At 46.1% G+C, this 18,830-nt stretch overlaps 1 protein-coding gene across 2 annotated transcripts; it reads left to right on the forward strand.

The window, feature by feature from the left end:
• Window positions 1-7,901: 7,901 nt before the first annotated feature.
• cox20 (cytochrome c oxidase assembly factor COX20) lies at window positions 7,902-17,990 on the forward strand. 2 transcript variants are annotated; one of them, XM_085979784.1, is made up of 4 exons: window positions 7,902-8,103; window positions 10,709-10,823; window positions 13,541-13,604; window positions 17,314-17,990. In XM_085979784.1, exons 1-4 carry the CDS (start codon window positions 8,071-8,073, stop codon window positions 17,465-17,467), a joined length of 366 nt encoding a protein of 121 aa, XP_085835910.1. In that variant the 5' UTR covers window positions 7,902-8,070; the 3' UTR covers window positions 17,468-17,990. The 2 variants fall into 2 exon arrangements, with proteins under 2 accessions (XP_085835910.1, XP_085835909.1); XM_085979783.1 differs by lacking the exon at window positions 7,902-8,103 and adding an exon at window positions 8,451-9,297.
• The last annotated feature ends 840 nt before the right edge of the window (window positions 17,991-18,830 follow it).

The raw sequence follows: 18,830 nt of genomic DNA on the forward strand, positions 1-18,830 counted from the left end.
CGTAATACATCATGTCTTCAGCTTTCTTAATATTAGCATTATCTTCCATGAGATGATCAATTATCTTCATTTTTCCAGTTACCTGAACTAATTTAGCCTTCCTTGCACCTATGCTTCTATGTAACTTCTCTTCCCTTGCCTTTGGGGTGAGCTTTATTTCCCTCTTTTGGCCAGCAATCCTTCTGGCTGGGGGAAGCTCCTGGCTCCTTAAGGCCTCGGCCATTTTACCCGCAGCTCTTATTTAGCTTCTCAACAGAATGAACAAAGCAAGTAACAGTCACTGTACCTTCGCTTTCTTAAATTGTCGTCTGGCTCCGTGACCATTCATGTATACGTTCACCGACGATTCCGTCCCTTCCTTCTTAGGGAGCTAGTTTTTGACTAATGTAGTGGCGCTTCTTAGTTTCCAAACAGGCAGGCCACTGAGCTGTGGGGCCTTTAACAACGAGTAGACGCGTGTCGAAATAAAACGTTCCCAAACGTAGCTTTGTCTTTTAAACTGTTTACTATAACACTTAACAAACGGAATTACAAAGCAAACACGTATAAACGAACACGGTCAAAAACTGTACTGCTCCAAACCTCACAGCTTCTGCCTCTTTCACCACGTGCAGTTTAAAACTGTAAGATGGCTGCACCCATGTGTGGCTTAGGGACTGTTCCATTGTGGCAAGAATGAAGGGGGTGTCGGACTATACTACTGGAGCAAGAAAATAGGGGGTTTCTTAATACAATAAGTCGTTCAGGTAAATTAACTGTATTATGCCATTTAGTCACTATTTTAAAGTATTTTCTTAAGCTTTTATGGCTCTTACAGAGGAGATAGAGGAATGGCTAGAGGAATGGTGCAACAGGGAGGGATTCAAGTTCCTGGGACATTGGAACCGGTTCTGGGGGAGGTGGGACCAGTTCAAGCCGGACGGTTTGCACCTGGGCAGGGCTGGAACCGACGTCCCAGGGGGAGTGTTTGCTAGTGCTCTGGGGGAGGGTTTAAACTAAAATGGCAGGGGATTGGGAACCTGAGCAGCAAGACAGAGGAAAGGGAAACAAGGATAAAAGCAAAAGATAGGAAGGAGAAAAACAAAAGTGGCAGTCAGAGAAATCAACGGTTTAAATCAAACGTGGCCACGGTAAATAATAATTCTAATAGGTCTAAGAGCGTTAAAAAGACAAGCCTGAAGGCTTTGTCTCTTAATGCGAGGAGCGTTCGTAATAAGGTGGATGAATTGGCTGCGCAAATAGAGGTAAACGAATATGATTTGGTTGGGATTACGGAAACGTGGCTCAAGGATGGCCAAGGCTGGGAACTCAACATCCAGGGGTATTCGATATTCAGGAAAGATAGGCAAAAAGGAAAGGGAGGTGGGTTAGCATTACTGGTTAAAGAAGGGATTAACACAATTGTAAGGAAGGATATTATCTCTGATGATGTGGAATCTGTATGGGTAGAATTGAGAAATACTAAGGGGCAGAAAACGTTAGTGGGAGTGGTATATAGACCTCCAAACAGTAATGCAGAGGTTGGGGATGGCATTAAAAGGGAAATTGTAGAAGCGTGCAATAAGGGCACAACAATCATCATGGGTGACTTTAATCTACATATAGATTGGGCTAACCAACTTAGTAACAATACTGTGGGGGAGGGATTCCTGGAGTGTTTATGGGATGGTTTCCTGGACCAGTATGTCGAGGAACCAACCAGAGATCAGGCCATCTTAGACTGGGTATTATGTAATGAGAAAGGATTAATTAGCAATCTTGTTGTACAAGGCCCCTTGGGTCGGAGCGATCATAATATGATCGAATTCTTCATTAAGATGGAGAATGAAGTAGTTGACTCAGAGACTAGGATCCTAAATTTAAATAAAGGAAACTACGATGGTCTGAGGCATGAGTTGGGTAGGATTGATTGGGGAATGTCACTCAAAGGGTTGACGGTGGATAGGCAATGGCAAACATTCAAAGACCGAATAGATGAACTACAGAATTTGTTCATCCCAGTTTGGCATAAAAATAAAACAAAAAAGGTGACTCAACCATGGCTAACAAGGGAAATTAGGGATAGCATAAGATCCAAGGAGAGGACATATAAATTGGCCAGAAAAAGCAATAATCCTGAGGATTGGGAGCAGTTTAGGATTCAACAAAGGAGGACAAAGGGATTAATTAAGAAGGGGAAAATAGAATATGAGAGTAAGCTTTCAGGGAACATAAAAACTGACTGTAAAAGCTTTTAAAGATATGTGAAGAGAAAAAGATTGGTGAAGTCAAGCGTAGGTCCCTTGCAGTCAGAATCAGGGGAATTTATAATGGGGAACAAAGAAATGGCAGACCAACTAAATACATATTTTGGTTCTGTCTTCACAAAGGAGGACACAAATAACCTCCCAGAGATGCCGGGGAACATAGGGTCTGATGAAAGGGTGGAACTGAAAGAAATCAGTATTTGTAGGGAAATGGTGTTGGAAAAATTGATGGGACTGAAGGCCGATAAATCCCCAGGGCCTGATAATCTACATCCTAGGGTACTTAAGGAAGTGGCCCTAGAAATAGTAGATGCATTGCTGGTCATCTTCCGGAACTCAATAGACTCTGGAACAGTACCCATGGATTGGAGGGTAGCTAATGTTACCCCACTATTCAAAAAAGGTGGTCGAGAAAAAGCAGGGAATTATAGACCGGTAAGCCTGACATCGGTAGTGGGGAAAATGCTGGTGTCCATTATAAAAGATGTAATAGCAGAGCACTTGGAAATCAGTGACAGGATCGGACAAAGTCAACATGGATTTACAAAAGGTAAATCGTGCTTGACTAATCCACTGGAATTTTTTGAGGATGTAACAGGTAAAATAGATAAGGGAGAACCAGTGGATGTGGTGTATTTGGACTTTCAGAAGGCTTTCGATAAGGTCCCGCATAAGAGATTAGCGTGCAAAATTAAGGCACATGGGATTGGGGGCAAGGTATTGACTTGGATAGAGAACTGGTTGGCAGATAGAAAGCAAAGAGTTGGAATAAACGGGTCATTTTCTGAGTGGCAGGCAGTGACTAGTGGGGTACCGCAAGGATCGGTCCTAGGACCCCAGCTGTTCACAATATATATATTAATGATCTGGACGAGGGAATTGGATGTATATCTCCAAATTTGCAGACGACACAAAGCTGGGTGGGAGGGTATGTTGTGAGGAGGATGTCGTGAAACTCCAGTACGATTTGGACAGGTTGGGTGATTGGGCAGAAACATGGCAAATGCACTATAATGTAGATAAATGTGAGGTTATCCACTTTGGTGGCAAAAACAGGAAAGCAGATTATTATTTGAATGGCAATAGATTGGGAGAAGGGGAAGTGCAAAGAGACCTGGGTGTTCTTGTGCACCAGTCGCTGAAGGTAAGCATGCAGGTGCAGCAGGCGGTTAAGAAGGCAAATGGTATGTTGGCCTTCGTAGCAAGAGGGTTCAAGTACAGGAACAAGGATGTCTTGCTGCAATTGTACAGGGCCTTGGTGAGACCGCACCTTGAGTATTGTGTGCAGTTTTGGTCGCCTTATCTGAGAAAGGATGTTCTTGCCATGGAAGGAGTGCAGCGAAGATTCACCAGGCTGATACCTGGGATGGCAGGAATGACGTATGAGGAGAGATTGTGTCAATTGGGCTTATACTCACTGGAGTTTAGAAGATTGAGAGGGGATCTCATCGAAACCTATAAAATTCTGTCAGGCCTGGACAGACTAGATGCAGGAAGGATGTTTCCGATGGCCAGGGAGTCCAGAACCAGGGGTCATAGTCTAAGGATAAGGATAAGGGGTAAGCCATTTAGGACTGAGATGAGGAGGAATTTCTTCACCCAGAGAGTGGTGAACCTGTGGAATTCTCTGCCACAGAGGGCGGTGGAGGCTAGTTCATTAAATATATTCAAGAAGGAGTTGGATATATTTCTTAAGGCTAAAGGGATCAAGGGATATGGGGAGAAGGCAGGGACAGGGTACTGAATTTGGGTGATCAACCATGATCTCATTGAATGGTGGAGCAGGCTCGAGGGGCCGAATGGCCTACTCCTGCTCCTATCTTCTATGTTTCTATGTCTATAGGGAGGGTCGCAGCCACGGAGGAATTTGAACACAAGGATGAGAATTTTAGATTCGAGGCCTTGCTGGACCGGGAGCCAATGTAGGTCAGCGAGCACAGAGGTGATGGGTGAACGGAACTTGGTGTGAGTTAGGACACGGGCAGCAGTGTTTTGGGTAAGTTACAGTTTATGGAGGGTAGAGGCTGGGAGGCCAGCCAGATGCAGGTTCAGGACTAAAAATTTAAAAAAACGTGCACTTATATAGCGCTTTTGATGACCTCAGGACGTCCCAAAGTGTTTTACAGCCAATTAAGTACTTTTTGAAGTGTAGTCGCTGTTGTAAGGTAGGAAATGCTGCAATCAAAAATGCATACAGCAAGGTCCCACAAACAGCAGTGATAATGACCAAATAATCTGGTATAGTGATGCTGATTGAAGGATAATTATTGGCCAGTACACCGGGAGAACTCCCCTATTCTTCCACAAAATAATGCCTTGGGATCGTTTATGTCCACCTGAGACAGCGGACAGGGCCTCAGTTTAAAGTCACATCCGAAAGAGGGAACCTCCAAACAGTGCAGCACTCCCTTGGTACTGCACTGGAGTGTCGACCTAGATTTTTGTACTGAAGTTCCTGGAGTGGGACCTGAACCCACAAACCTTCTGACTCAGAGGCGAAAGTGCTGCCCACTGAGCCACGCCTGACACACGGCTAGTGTAAGGGGAGGTTTTGGGGGCGATTTGGCTTGGTGTGCAAGAGAAACCCAAGATGTGGCAGAGGCAGCTGAACAGGTGGGTCTCAATCTTAGTGACAAAGAAGTCCATGAGCTCCTCGCATTTGTTGGTGAGAGCGGAGGGGCAGAAGGAGAGATGTTTAAGAAGATGATTAATAGTGACGAAATGAAGCCAGGAGTTACATTTTCTCTTCAGATGATCCTGGCGCAGTGGGTGGGTTTTGGCAGAGGAGAATGAGGCCTGATAGTGCTTGGTGTGGTCCACACATCCTGGTGATGAATGGTTAACTCAATTGTGTGCCAGAATCACTCAAGTCTGTACTCCATCTGGAGAACTGTGTTCCACTTTGGGCACTGCACCTCAAGAAGAATATACTGGGTTCGAGGGGTTACAGTGCAGATTCAACAGAATTATACCAGGACATAAATGGTTGAATAATGAGGATTGGTTGCACAAACTTGGTTTGTATTCCCCTGAGTGTAGAAGGTTGAGGGGTGAACTAATTGAGGTGTTTACAATGATAACAGGATTCACTAGAGTAGATAAACTATTTCCTCTGGTGGAAGAATGCAGAACAAGGGGACACAATCTAAAGTTAGAGCTGGGCCATTTAGGAGTGACATCAGCAGTGGAAATATGGAATAACAACAGAAAATGCTGGAAAAACTCAGCAGGCCAGGCAACATCCGTGGAGAGAAATTAGAGTCGACGTTTCGGGTCCAACCCTTTTTCAAAACTGGAAAGGAAATGAAATAGATCGAAGGCAGGGCTGGGAGAGAACAAAAGAAGTGAAGAGACATTAAGAGGTATTCAAAACGAGACGAGATGGTGATAGGACTAGTGGAGACAAAAGACGGCTCAGATTAGGTGTGAAATGTTCTGGCAGAACAAAGGGGTGGATAAAAGATATAAGTAAAAATGTTATAGGGGCCGAGGTTATGATCTGAAATTGTTGAACTCAATACTGAGTCTGGAAGACTGCAAAGTGCCTAATCGGAAGATGAGGTGTTGTTCCTCGAGTTTACGTTGAGCTTCCGTGGAACAATGCAAGAGGCCAAGGACGGTGAGGTCCGAGTGGGAGTGGAGCGGTGAATTAAAATGACAGGCGACCGGAAGCTCGGGGTCACCTTTACGGACTGAACGGAGGTGTTCCGCAAAGCGGTCACCCAATCTGTGGAAATCTGGAACTTTCTCCCCATAAAAGGCCGTGAGTGGTGGGTCACTTGAAATTTTCAAGACTGAGATCAATAACTTTTTGTTGGGAAAGGGAATCTGGGGATATGAAGCAACAGCAGGTAAATGGAGTTGAGGTACAGATCAGCCACGCTCGGATTGAATGGTAGAACAGGCTCGAGGGGCTGAATGGCCTACACGTGGTCCTAATTTCCTCTGAAGGTTTTGTCGAAGACAACAGCATCAAAGATGGAGGGCCGGGAGCGGTTGAGCACATCGACAGCTGCAGACGTATCGTGGCGAATCGCGAGCCAAAGGCTAAGCAATTGGCAGTTTGAACGTGCAGTTGTAAGTGACTTAGGGGAGAGGTTTTTTTTTCCCCCAAGGGTAGACGCAGAAGTAGGATTGGAAGAGGTAGGGGGGTGAGGATGGTAAGAGATACAAGGAAGTGATTGGAGATGGCCATTATCTGTGATCGAGACCATGGTACTGAGGCCACCACGTGAGATGGTACGGTCGAGGGGGATGACCATGAATATGAGCAGGCGAGTTTATATGGAGAGCGGTTAAGCGAGAGCAGTAAGGCAGCAAAATTAGAGCAGATAGGGCGAGGTTACCCTCTTAATATTTTCTTCTTTGGCTCTTACATAGAATGTACAGCACAAAAACAGGCCATTCGGCCCAACTGGTCCATGCTGGTGTTATGCTCCACACAAGCCTTCTCCCACCCTACTTTATCTAATCCTATCAGCATACACTTCTATTCCTTTCTCCCTCATGTACTTATTTAGCTTCCCCTTAAATGCATCTATGCTATTTGTCACAACTCCTCCATGTGGTAGCGAGTTCAACATTCTCAACACTTTTCCCATGACACTATTTCAAAGATGAGCAGGGGAGTTATCCCCGGTGTCCTGGCCAATGTTTATCCCTCAATCAACATCACAAAAAAACAGATCAGGTCATTATCATATTGCTGCTTGTGGGAGATTGCTGTTGGCCACTTGGCTGCCGTGTTTCCCACATTACAACAGTGACTGAAAGTACTTCATTGGCTGTAAAGCGCTTTGGGACGTCCTGAGGATGTGGAAGGTGCTGTATAAATGCAAGACTTTCTTTTACAAAAGCAAAATACTGCAGATAGTCATAGAGTCATAACGGCACAGAATTGCAACTTATAAAATTCTAACAGGACTAGACAGACTAGATGCAGGAAGGATGTTCCCGATGGCCGGGGAGTCCAGAACCAGGGGTCACAGTCTAAGGATAAGGGGTAAGCCATTTAGGACAGAGATGAGGAGGGATTTCTTCATCCAGAGAGTGGTGAACCTGTGGAATTCTCCACCACAGAAGGCAGTAGAGGCCAATTCATTAAATATATTCAAGAAGGAGTTAGATATATTTCTTAAGGCTAAAGGGATCAAGGGATATGGGGAGAAGGCAGGGACAGGGTACGGAGTTTGGATGAATGGCGGAGCAGGCTCGAGGGGCCGAATGGCCTAGTCCTGCTCCTATCTTCTATGTTTCTATGTTAGAAGGAGGCCATTCGGCCCATCGAGTCCGTGCCAGATGCTGGAAATCTGAAATAAAAACAGAAAATGCTGGGAATGCTCAGCAGGTCAGGTAGCATCTGTGGAGAGAGAAAGAGAAACAGAGTTAATGTTTCAGGCCGATGACCTTTCGTCAGAACTGTTCTGTTCTTATTTCTTTTTCTGGGTAAAGAAGTTTCTTTCTCCTAAATTCCCTATTGGATCCATGTCCAACTGATTGCACTATGTGAAGTTCTTGGGGACGTTTTTCTAAGTTAAAGGAGCTTTAAAAAAAAAAGACTGCGGGTTATTGTTGGTGTCCTTACGAACACTCAAACTTTTCCTCTTGCCCACTTAAGTGTGCAGAATTCAACTTCCCCTCGCCCCACCCAAGTACGCGCAAGCGCAGAACTGCCCGCCCGTCTCTTCCGCTCCTGACCTGACGCTTTCGGCGCTCGCTGGCGGCCATTGTTTCGCCGATTGAACGCGGACTCGGTAGCACTGAACATACAGCGGGGCGGGGAAAGGTTTTAGACCCACCTCCACGGTGAGCAGGAGAAGCCGCCATGTCGACCGAGAGTGAGGCGGAGAATCCGAAGGTGAACGCGTCATAACGGCTGGTTGGGGCGGGTGAAAGGTCACGGGCATGCGCACTCGGCACCGTCAATGTCAAGCCAAGGTCGCTGCTGCTCCGTGGGGAGAAGTGGCCTTCTGAAATGCAAAAAGCCGAAAATGCTGCAACTGCTCAGCCACCTGCTGAGTGTTCCAGCATTTCTCTCTTCAGATTTCCAGCTTTTTTGCATGGGTGAAGTGGGCTTGCTCTACTCTTTTGCATAATTCTTACAAGCTCTGAAAATGGCACCACCTTTTGGTGCCTACCTGTCAAGTCACTTCTGAAAAAATAAACGCGGCTCCATTTTGTGCAAGTGTTCGCAAAAATCTGTGTCAGCCGTTGTGGCACTCGCCTCTTGAGTCAGAAGGCTGTGGGTTCGATTCCCGCTCCAGAGACTTTAGCTCAAAAGTCTAGGCTGACGCTCCACAGTGCAGTGCTGGGGGAGCGCTGCATTATTGGAGGCGTCATCATTCGGATGAGACGTTAAACCGAGGCCCCGTCTGCCCTGTTAGGTGGATGTAAAAGATCCCATGACACTATTTCGAAGAAGAACAGGGGAGTTATCCCCGGTGTCCTGGGGCCAATATTTTTCCCTCAATCAACATAACAAAAACATTATCCGGTCATTATCACACTGCTGTTTGTGGAAGCTTGCTGTGCGCAAATTGGCTGTCGCTTTTCCTACAACAGTGACTCCACTTCAAAAAGTACTTCATTGGCTGTAAAGTGCTTTGGGCCGTTCGATGAACATGAAAGGCGCTATATAAATGCAAGTCTTTTTTTGTTCTGTGACCATAAATCACCTAACTGTGGTGACCACCTGTTTGGTTTTCAACTTGGACATTCTAGGTTTCAAAATAACAACAGAAAATGCTGGAAAAACTCAGCAAGCCAGGCAACATCCGTGGAGAGAGAAATAGAGTCAACGTTTCAGGTCGAAACCCTTCGTCGGGACTGAAAAAAACACAGGAAATGAAACGGATTAAAAGGCCAGTTTGGGGGCTGGGAAATGGGGATGAAAGAACAAAAGAGAAATGAAGAGACATTAAGAGGTATTCAGAACGAGACGAGATGGTGATAGGACTAGTAAAGAGACAAAAGATGGTGTGAAATGCCTGGCAGAATGAGAGACAGCTGCCATGTGGGAGAGAAAAAAAGAGGGGAAGGGCACAAAACAAAGGTGTGGATAAAAAATATATGTAAAAATGTAATAGGGGCCGAGGTTATGATCTGAAATTGTTGAACTCGATATTGAGTCCGGTAGGCTGTAAAGTGCCTAATCGGAAGATGAGGTGCTGTTCCTCGAGCTTACGCTGGGTTTCCGTGGAACAATGCAAGAGCCCTAGGTTTCAAGATTGGCTCGCAATTTTGAGGAATGAAAAACTGCACAGCACATTTTAAAAATTAAAAAATGACGCTGCAATTTTTCCTGGTGTTTGAAGCCCTACAGATGAGCAATGGCGGAACAGGCTCGAAGGGCTACTTGTTCCTACGTAAGGGCCCAGGTTTGATCCCTGGTCTATACTGTTCGCTTCCCTCAACCATGACAGCTACAGGGATGCAACAATTGCTCTTGGAGTCACTGGTTCACAGAATCACAGAAACCCCACAGTGCAGATAGAGGCCATTTCGGCCCATCGAGCCTGCACCGACACATATTCCACCCGATCCCCGTAACCCCTACACCGACACATATCCCACCCTATCCCCGTAACCCCACGTATTTAATCCCCCTAACACTAAGGGTCAATTTATCATAGCCAATCAACCTAACCCGCACATCTTTGGAAAGGGAAAGTCGGCCACGGTTCCCAAACCTGATCAGTGTCCAGCAACTCATGCTGCAGGTCTGTGTGTGATCAGGTGAGGACAGGATCACTCTGATACCCCCGCCCCATCCCCAGTCAAATAGCCTACTGACATTCACCGTTAAAGAATAGGCTGTGGAACTGTGCCCCACAGGGATCAGTTCCATACTGAAGGAATGCTGCCTTTTCAAGAATGTCGTCCTTCAGTTTAGACGTTAAATCGAGATCTCCTCTGCTTCTTCTGATGTTTCGGGAAGACATTAAATATTCCATGGAACAATTTGAAAGAAAAAGACTTGCATTTATATAGCGCATTTCACGACCTCAGGACGTGCCAAAGCGTTTTGCAGCCAATGAAGTACTAGTCACTGTTGTAATGTAGGAAACGCGGCAGCCAATTTGCGCACAGCAAGCTCCCACAAACAGCAATGTGAAAATGACCAGATAATCTTTTTTTTTAATGATGTCGATTGAGGAATAAATATTGGCCAGGACATTTCGAATTTTGAAATTTGCAGAGAATGCTCCACGTTTTGTAACCAACGTACATCCATTCGCCAACTGAAAGGAGATTGACTGATTATTCATTCATGGCTGTTGCTGATACAGGTGCTGTGTTTGCTTATACAACAGTCACTGCACTTCATGGTGTGGGCTGCATTGTCTTATTCGGCTTTGTCTAGTTTTCTTTGAATTGTGTGCAAACCTAGGGATTCCAATCTTGTTGTTAGAAAGAAATCATATTTCTTCTAATTAGTCAAAACTTTTTTTTTGTTCTTTCAGTCATTCAAGCTCCTGGGAATCTTGGATGTGCAGAACGTTCCCTGTGCCCGAGACTCTGTGCTGTATGGATCAGCGGGCGCTGTAGTAGCTGGGCTTGGCCACTTCCTAGCAACAAGTAAGCATCCTCCACAATATTGCAGTGATTTTTTTTTCAGAGCTCTATTCTATAACATTTATCATAGGGTCGATAAGAACAGAAAAGGTTTGCCTTTGGCAGTGCTGTAATACTTGAGGTGTGTGTGTGTCTGAATAATGTTAGGATTTGTTTTGTATTGGAAGTGATCATTCTGCTCAAGGTGAAGGACGTCAGTGCTGGGAAAATAGACCGTCTCCATTTTCCTACTTGCACCTAGTGTCAGGCAAACAACAACAACCTGTATTTATATAGCGCCTTTAACGTAGTAAACCGTCCCAAGGGACTTCTCGGGACCATTATCAAACAAAATTGGACACCGAGCCACACAAGGAGTTATTGTGGCTTGGTCAAAGAGGTAGATTTTAAGGAGGAGGGAGAGGTTTAGGGAGGGAATTCCAGAGCTTAGGGCCTTGGCAGCTGAAGGCCCGGCCGCCAGTGGTGGAGCGATTAAAATCGGGGACGTTCAAGAGGCCAGAGTTAGAGGAGCGCAGAGATCTCGGAGGGTTGTAGGGCTGGAGGAGATTACAGAGATAGGGAGGGGCGAGGCCATGGAAGGATTTTACAACAAGGATGAGAATGTTTAAATTGAGGTGTTGCGTAACTGGGAGCCAATGTAGGTCAACGAGCACAGGGGTGATGGGTGAACGAGACTTGGTTAGGATACGGGCAGCCGAGCTTTGGACGATCTCAAGTTTACGGAGGGTAGAATGTGGGAGGTCGGTCAGGAGTGTGTTGGAATAGTCAAGTCTAGAGGTAACAAAGGCATGGATGAGGGTTTCAGCAGCAGATGAGCTGAGGCAAGGGCGGAGTCGGGCGATGTTACGGAGGTGGAAATAGACGGTCTTAATGATGGCGCGGATATATGGTCGGAAGCTCATCTGGGGTTCAAATATGACGCCACAATCATATGCAGTGTGAAGCGCCCTCTACTCTGCCCTAATGATTTACTTGAACTTCCATCTTGGAAGAGCACCTCCTCCTGCACCAATGTGACACTTCTGTCCGCCAGTTGTCATTGTGCTGCCTCTGGATTCTGAATTGTGAGTGATTTTGAGATCTCGATTCATGCCTACATTGAGATGGGTTAAATCTACTCAAACTAATTTCAGACGGGACCTTTGCGGCTTGCCGAAGGTGGAGACCTCCCCCCATCCTGTCAGCACTGTGTTGAGACCTGAGCCTCGGAAGCAGTGCTGTGCCTTACTGCACCAAGTCATAAACCACAAGATTAAAACGCAAATGGTTTATAGACTTCAGGATTACACAGAAACTCAATCATATTGTTTAAAAAGTCCCCAAATTTCTATTTTGTATAATCTATATTGACTTAAATTTACTTTTGGGTGTATTAAGCAGATTGCAGGGTAGAATTGGTGTGGTATCGATGGGAAGGTATGAGCTATGATGTGATGTGTTTTTCTTTTGCTCAGGTTAACTCACCTTGCCCTGGCTCCCCCGAGTTCACTGCCCTCCTTTAACCTCTTCCTCTGTATAAACTCTCCTACCCATATTCACGGCCACCCCCTTGACCTTGCCATCTCGCGTGGCCTCTCTATTTCCATCGTCTCAATCACGGACAAGGCCATCTCTGGCCACTTCCTTTTATCCCTCACCACTCGCATCCCACTTTCAATCCCACTTCCCCTGGGGGAGAAAAGCTCTTCCCCCCAAGTCACTTACAACGGCACTTTCAAACTCCGAACTGTCTAGCCGTTGGCCCTCCATTCGACACGCTACTTCTGAGGTTATTGATCTGCTCAATCACATACTCACGTCCAACTTTTAATGTCGTCGTTCCCAGTAAAGCCCTTACCCTCTTCCACCTTGGTCGTTCATGCTGGTGCGGCCCCCCCCCCCCATCTTTGCTCGCTTAAATCCAAGGGGCGCCGAATATGGCGCACAACTGGTTCAGCCATTCCTCGCCAGATCTGGCTGGACCACATCAAGCACTATCGGACTCTGCTCTCCTCTGTTATCTTGCCCAATGGCCATTTCTCACGTGTGGGCCTGGCTTGGTGAGTGTCAGCAGGCTATACAACTATAGGAGGGGGCATAGCCAAGCCTGATCCTATCTTCATCTGGTTGTCTACTTTCCAACAATAAGTAGGCCAGGCAGCATCACTCCACAGACGCTGCCTGGCCTGCTGAGTATTTCTAGCATTTTCTGTTTATATTTTGGATTTGCAGCACCCACAGTATTTTCCTTTGTTCCAACAATAAGTGACTGGTAATCGAGACCAATAGTAGTAGCTCCGTCACTACCCTGGGTGGGACCAGTGAACTCCGCATAGACTGGGAATGGAACCGGGGACCTTCTGGCCTACAGCTCATTTACACACTACAGTACAATAATAATAACAACAACAACTTGCATTTATATACCGCCTTTAACATAGTAAAACGTCCCAAGGCACTTCACAGGAGCGTTCTAAAACAAAATTTGACACTGAGCGACATAAGGAGCTATTAGGGCAGATGACCAAAAGCTTGGTCAAAGAGGTAGGTTTTAAGGAGCATCTTAAAGGAGGAGAGAGAGGCGGAGAGGTTTAGGGAGGGAATTCCAGAGCTTAGGATCCAGGCAGCTGAAGGCACGGCCGCCAGCGGTGGAGGGATTAAAGTCGGGGATATGAAATTGGTGATCATCCTTGAATTTTGTTTTAATTTTTACAATAATTCTGCCTTCTCTTTACCTGCAGGCAGAGTAAAGCGATCTTTTGACTTTGGTGTGGGGAGCTTCCTACTTACGACTTTGGGGACTTGGTAAGTCTGTTCATCTCGAGAATGTATCTTTGTTCTATGGTTGCAAGGTTCTCTTTTGTTTTATTTTCTTGCTTGATTTTGAGTTTTTTTGTGACATTTTGTTTTTTTTAGCGTATTCTTTCTCTGCTTTCTTTTTGCTTTGGCGTTAGTTGGATTTGTTGCTGCTGTTACCTGTAGCCTCTGATACTGTGTCTCTCTACTGCACATAGCAGCTTGATAGAGTGAGCTGCGTCGAGAGCGATGTGAGGGGGACGCCCTTATCCCACTCGCACTGTCTCTTGCTCAGGCTAACCGGAGCTCTGTTTAATGCATACTTAAAACACGTGAGCAGTGCTGAGCTCACCGGGGTTAGAAACATAGAAGATAGGAACAGGAGTAGGCCATGCGGCCCCTCGAGCCTGTTCCGCCATTTAATGAGTTCATGGCTGATCATCCAAACTCAGTACCCTGTCCCTGGAACATTAGTGCGGTCTTTAACATTAGCGAAGACACAACTTGCCTACTCTTGGCTCCTTAACATTAAAATCATGTGTGATGTTCCCGCTAAGGCATGCACGCATGTGGCCACGCAGTCATAGAGTCATAGAGTTTTACAGCACAGAAAGAGGCCCTTCGGCCCATCGTGTCTGCGCCGCCCATCCATCCCTGTCCAGTCTAATCCCATTTTCCAGCATTTGGTCCATAGCCTTGTATGCAATGGCATTTCAAGTGCTCATCCAAATGCTTCTTGAATGTTGTGAGGGTTCCTGCCTCCACCACCCTTTCAGGCATTGAGTTCCACATTCCAACCACCCTCTGGGTGAAAAAGTTCCTCCTCAAATCCCCTCTAAATCTCCTGCCCCTTACCCTGAATCTATGCCCCCTTGTTATTGACCCCCCCACTAAGGGGAAAAGTTCCTCTTTATCTACCCTATCTATGCCCCTCATTATTTTGTACACCTCAATCAGGTCCCCCCTCAGCCTTCTCTGCTCCAAGGAAAACAACTCCAGCCTGTCCAGCCTCTCTTCATAGCTGAGGCGCTCCATCCCAGGTAACATCCTGGTGAATCTTCTCTGCACCCTCTCCAAAGCAATCACATCCTTCCTATAGTGAGGCGACCAGAACTGCACACAGTACTCCAGCTGTGGCCTCACCAGCGTTTTGTACAGCTCCATCATAACCTCCCTCCTCTTATATTCTATGCCTCGGCTAATGAAGGCAAGTATCCCATATGCCTTTTTAACCACCTTATCTACCTGCTCCGCTGCCTTCAGGGATCTATGTACATGTACACCAAGGTCCCTCTGACCCTCTGTACTTCCTAGGGTCCTACCACTCATTGTGTATGCCCTTGCCTTATTTGTCCGTCCAAAATGCATCACCTCGCACTTTTCAGGGTTAAATTCCATTTGCCACTTTTCCGCCCATCTGACCAACCCGTTTATATCGTCCTGTAGCTGGAGGCTTTCCTCCTCGCAATTTACCACCCCACCAATTTTCGTGTCATCTGCGAACTTACTGATCATACCTTTTACATTCTCATCCAAATCATTTATGTAGATCACAAACAACAAGGGACCCAGCACCGATCCCTGAGGTACCCCACTGGACACAGGCTTCCAGTCACAAAAGCAACCTTCGACCATCACCCTCTGCCTCCTGCCACTCAGCCAGTTTAGGATCCAAGGCACCCTGGATCCCATGGGCTCTTACCTTCTTGACCAGTCTCCTATGCGGGACTTTGTCAAAAGCTTTACTGAAGTCCATGTAAACCACATCCACAGCATTTCCCTCATCCACCCCACTAGTCACCCCCTCGAAAAATTCGATCAGATTTGTTAGACATGATTTACCCTTGACAAAGCCATGCTGACTATCCCCGATTAATCCTTGCCTCTCCAAGTGGAGATTAATTTTGTCCCTCAGAATTTTTTCCAATAATTTCCCCACCACAGATGTTAGACTCACTGGCCTGTAATTCCCTGGTTTATCCCTGCTACCCTTCTTGAATAATGGTACTACGTTAGCTGTTCTCCAGTCCTCTGGTACATCCCCTGTGGCCAGAGAGGTTCTGAAAATTAGTGTCAGAGCCCCTGCAATCTCCTCCCTTGCCTCCCACAGCAGCCTGGGATACATCTCGTCCGGGCCTGGGGATTTATCCACTTTTTGGCCCGCTAAAACCGCTAGCACCTCCTCCCTCTCGATGCTAATATGTTCGAGTATGTCACAGTCCCCTTGCCCGATTTCTATGTCTGCATCGTCTTTCTCCATAGTGAACACAGATGCAAAAAATTCATTTAAAACCCCGCCTACATCCTCTGGCTCTACACACAGATTGCCACTTTGGTCCCTAATGGGCCCTACCCTTTCCCTGGTTATCCTCTTGCCCTTAATATACTTATAAAACATCTTAGGATTTTCCTTTATTTTGCTCGCCAGTGTTATTTCATAGCCCCTCCTCGCCCTCCTAATTTCCTTTTTAAGTATGCCCCTGCACTTTTTATACTCCTCTAGGGCTTCTTCTGTCTTTAGTCTTTTGTAACTGCCAAAAGCCCCCCTTTTATTTCTAATGCATTTTTGTATATCCCTTGTCATCCAAGGTTCCCTTTGCTTGTTGGTCCCACCCTTGACCTTTACAGGAACATGTTGGCGTTGTACTCTCTCTATTTCCCTTCTGAAAGTCTCCCACTGTTTTGATGTGGATTTTCCTATAAGCAGCTGCTCCCAGTCCACTTTGGCCAGATCCTGCCTTATCATATTAAAATCGGCCTTCCCCCAATTTAGAACCCTTATTTCCGGGCCGTCTTTGTCTTTTTCCATGACCACCTTAAATCTGTAAGGTCCCGGCTTTTACGTTGTAAATACCGCGCATGCGCAGAAATTTAAAGAGTCCGCGCATTAAAGGAAACAGGCCGCGCAGAACAAAGCGCAGCTTACAGGGAACATTGATTGTGTGGCGCATAAACACTGGCATAGATCAGTTGGGCCGAATGGCCTGTTTCTGTGCTGTAAATTCTATATTAATACTTAAAAGTGGTAATTTTATTTAAACTTTAAAAAAAAAGCAAAGTTTTAAAAAGATGCCTTTGGCTCACTTGAACGCTTGGTGAGTTTATCCAACAAGTATGTGAACCATACAGGCCAGAACGATCCCAGTTTTATTCCTCAGCTGGGAGGTGGGAGGAATGGTGGTAGGGGACTTGCAGTTTGCCTTCATGTGGCTGGATTCGGGAGGAGAAATTCAGCCAGGGTTTGCTATCGAGCCACCCTCGCTGGAAGTGCGCATGCCAGGCCGTCGGGAGAGAGCTCACCTGTGATGCTCCCTGCAGTCAAGTAGCCTGCCAGCGTTCCCCATGAAGGTTCACACATGAATAATGGTCACTTGGCTGAGGTTCTGAAGGGTGACTACAAACACGTGTACAGCATTGTTAGGCAGCAGCTTCAGGGAAGGGAGACAATTGTTGAGGGGGATAAAAGGGCTTGGTAAAAGTTACACTTGTATTGCATGAGAGGAGGGGTCTTGTGTCATTTGCCAAAACTCATATCGCCCTCAGATTGGTAACTTCCAACCACAGTGATGCTGGGCTTTGTGCAGACACTGCTGTATTGATGCAGGGACTGCAGTACAACTGGGCTTTCAGCCTGCTGTGGCAGTATCTCAATGCACCTGAAATTCTGTGTGATTTGAGGCAAAATAAACCATTTCAAATATGCGTATATCCTCTTCAGGATGTTCTGCAGGTATCAGAACGCAAAGCTGCGAATCCAGCACCGAATGGTGCAGGAAGGCGTGAAAAACAAGGTTACGTTCGAAGGGACCAACATGGATCCAACCAGAAAACCGGATAGAAGCAACAAAGACAACCCAGGAGACAAATCATAGAACATTGCCCCTGAGAACAATGTGGCTTGTGGCCAGAAAGACGAATTCTTGCGAGTTCAAAGAATCTAATTTCATACCGTGGGTTGTAGTCCCAGCCCCCCCTGGATTGAGAAAGCCTAGTCTTTTCCTATACATGGGTGTCCAACGTACAAGAGACGTGGTCCAGTGCGAGGGGCACCGCTGAGACAGTGTGCAGCTGTACACTTTGCTCACGAGGGGGTGTATTTGCTGTTGCCTTGACAAGATAACGAGCAGCCTCCAGGGGTAATTTTCTGATTTTTGAGCTCCTAGTGGGACGTGTATACTGGCAATTTAGGCGTGCAATTTTTTTTTTCACTATTCATTTCAATGGTTGGAAAATCATACACAGCATAGGCTCGAGTTTCTGATGTGTGCTACTGGTGGGTAAAGGTCTCTGCTGAATGCAAAGCCAGAAAATTATCCCTTGTGTAGAAAGAATCGATGATGCTTATACAAAGGGCTCAGAAATACATTGACTTTAAATTAAAGGCCTCTAAGATTAGGTTGTTGCAATTTTATCATAATTTGTGTATTTAAAGCTTATACAATTACAAACCTCACGTGAGTTTCTTGTGTCTCACAAGAAGATAAGAAATAGGAACATGAGTAGGCCATTCGGCCCCTCGAGCCTGCTCCGCCATTCAATAAGATCATGGCTGATCTTCTACCTCAGCTTCACCTTCCTGCACTGTTTGAGGCTGGGTTCTCCCAGACTGTGCTCCCTGTTCTGCTCCAGCCAGGGTCTTTGATCTGCCTTCCTGTCACCCACCACCCCCCCCAACACTCCCAATTGCTTTGCTCAAAGCCAAACAGGTTGGCCTGTTTAAAACTGTCCTTGAGGCGTGCACAGATTTTGATCATCAAAGTGTTTTGCTTGTTCAGTTAGATTCACGGCACTGAATGTAGGCTGGCGAATCTGGGGCGGGGCGGGGGGATCATAGGAACAGGAGGAGACCATTCAGCCCCTCGAGCCTGTTTCGCCATTCAATGAGATCATGGCTGATCTGTATCTCAACTCCATCCACCTTCCTTGTCTCCATATCCTTTTATACCCTTGTCTACCAAAAATCTACCAAACTCAGATTTAAAATTATTAATTGAGCTAGCATCTACTGCTTTTTATGGGAGAGAGTGCCACACTTCTACCACCCTTTGTGTGAAGAAGATATTTTCTAACTTCTCTCCTGAATTGCCTGGCACTGATTTTAAGGTTATGCCCCCTTGTGCCTAGACCCATCAGCGGAAAAAACTTTCTATCCACCTTATCAATTCCTTTCAAAATCCTAAAAAAAAACCTCAATTAAATCACCCCTTAAGTTTCTATATTCCAGGGAATACAAGC

Source organism: Somniosus microcephalus, chromosome 3, assembly GCF_052327205.1.
Source record: "Somniosus microcephalus isolate GS21.2 chromosome 3, FLI_Smic_1.0, whole genome shotgun sequence".
Classification (NCBI taxonomy): Eukaryota; Metazoa; Chordata; class Chondrichthyes; order Squaliformes; family Somniosidae; genus Somniosus; species Somniosus microcephalus.

Bases quoted from the DNA above. Each gene is read 5' to 3' on its own strand.
- cox20 (XM_085979783.1), top strand. From the start codon at position 9,229: ATGCCTGGCAGAATGAGAGACAGCTGCCATGTGGGAGAGAAAAAAAGA. The intron at 9,298-10,708 runs GTGTGGATAAAA...TTGTTCTTTCAG, and splicing joins GGGAAGGGCACAAAACAAAG to TCATTCAAGCTCCTGGGAAT. The intron at 10,824-13,540 runs GTAAGCATCCTC...CTTTACCTGCAG, and splicing joins TGGCCACTTCCTAGCAACAA to GCAGAGTAAAGCGATCTTTT.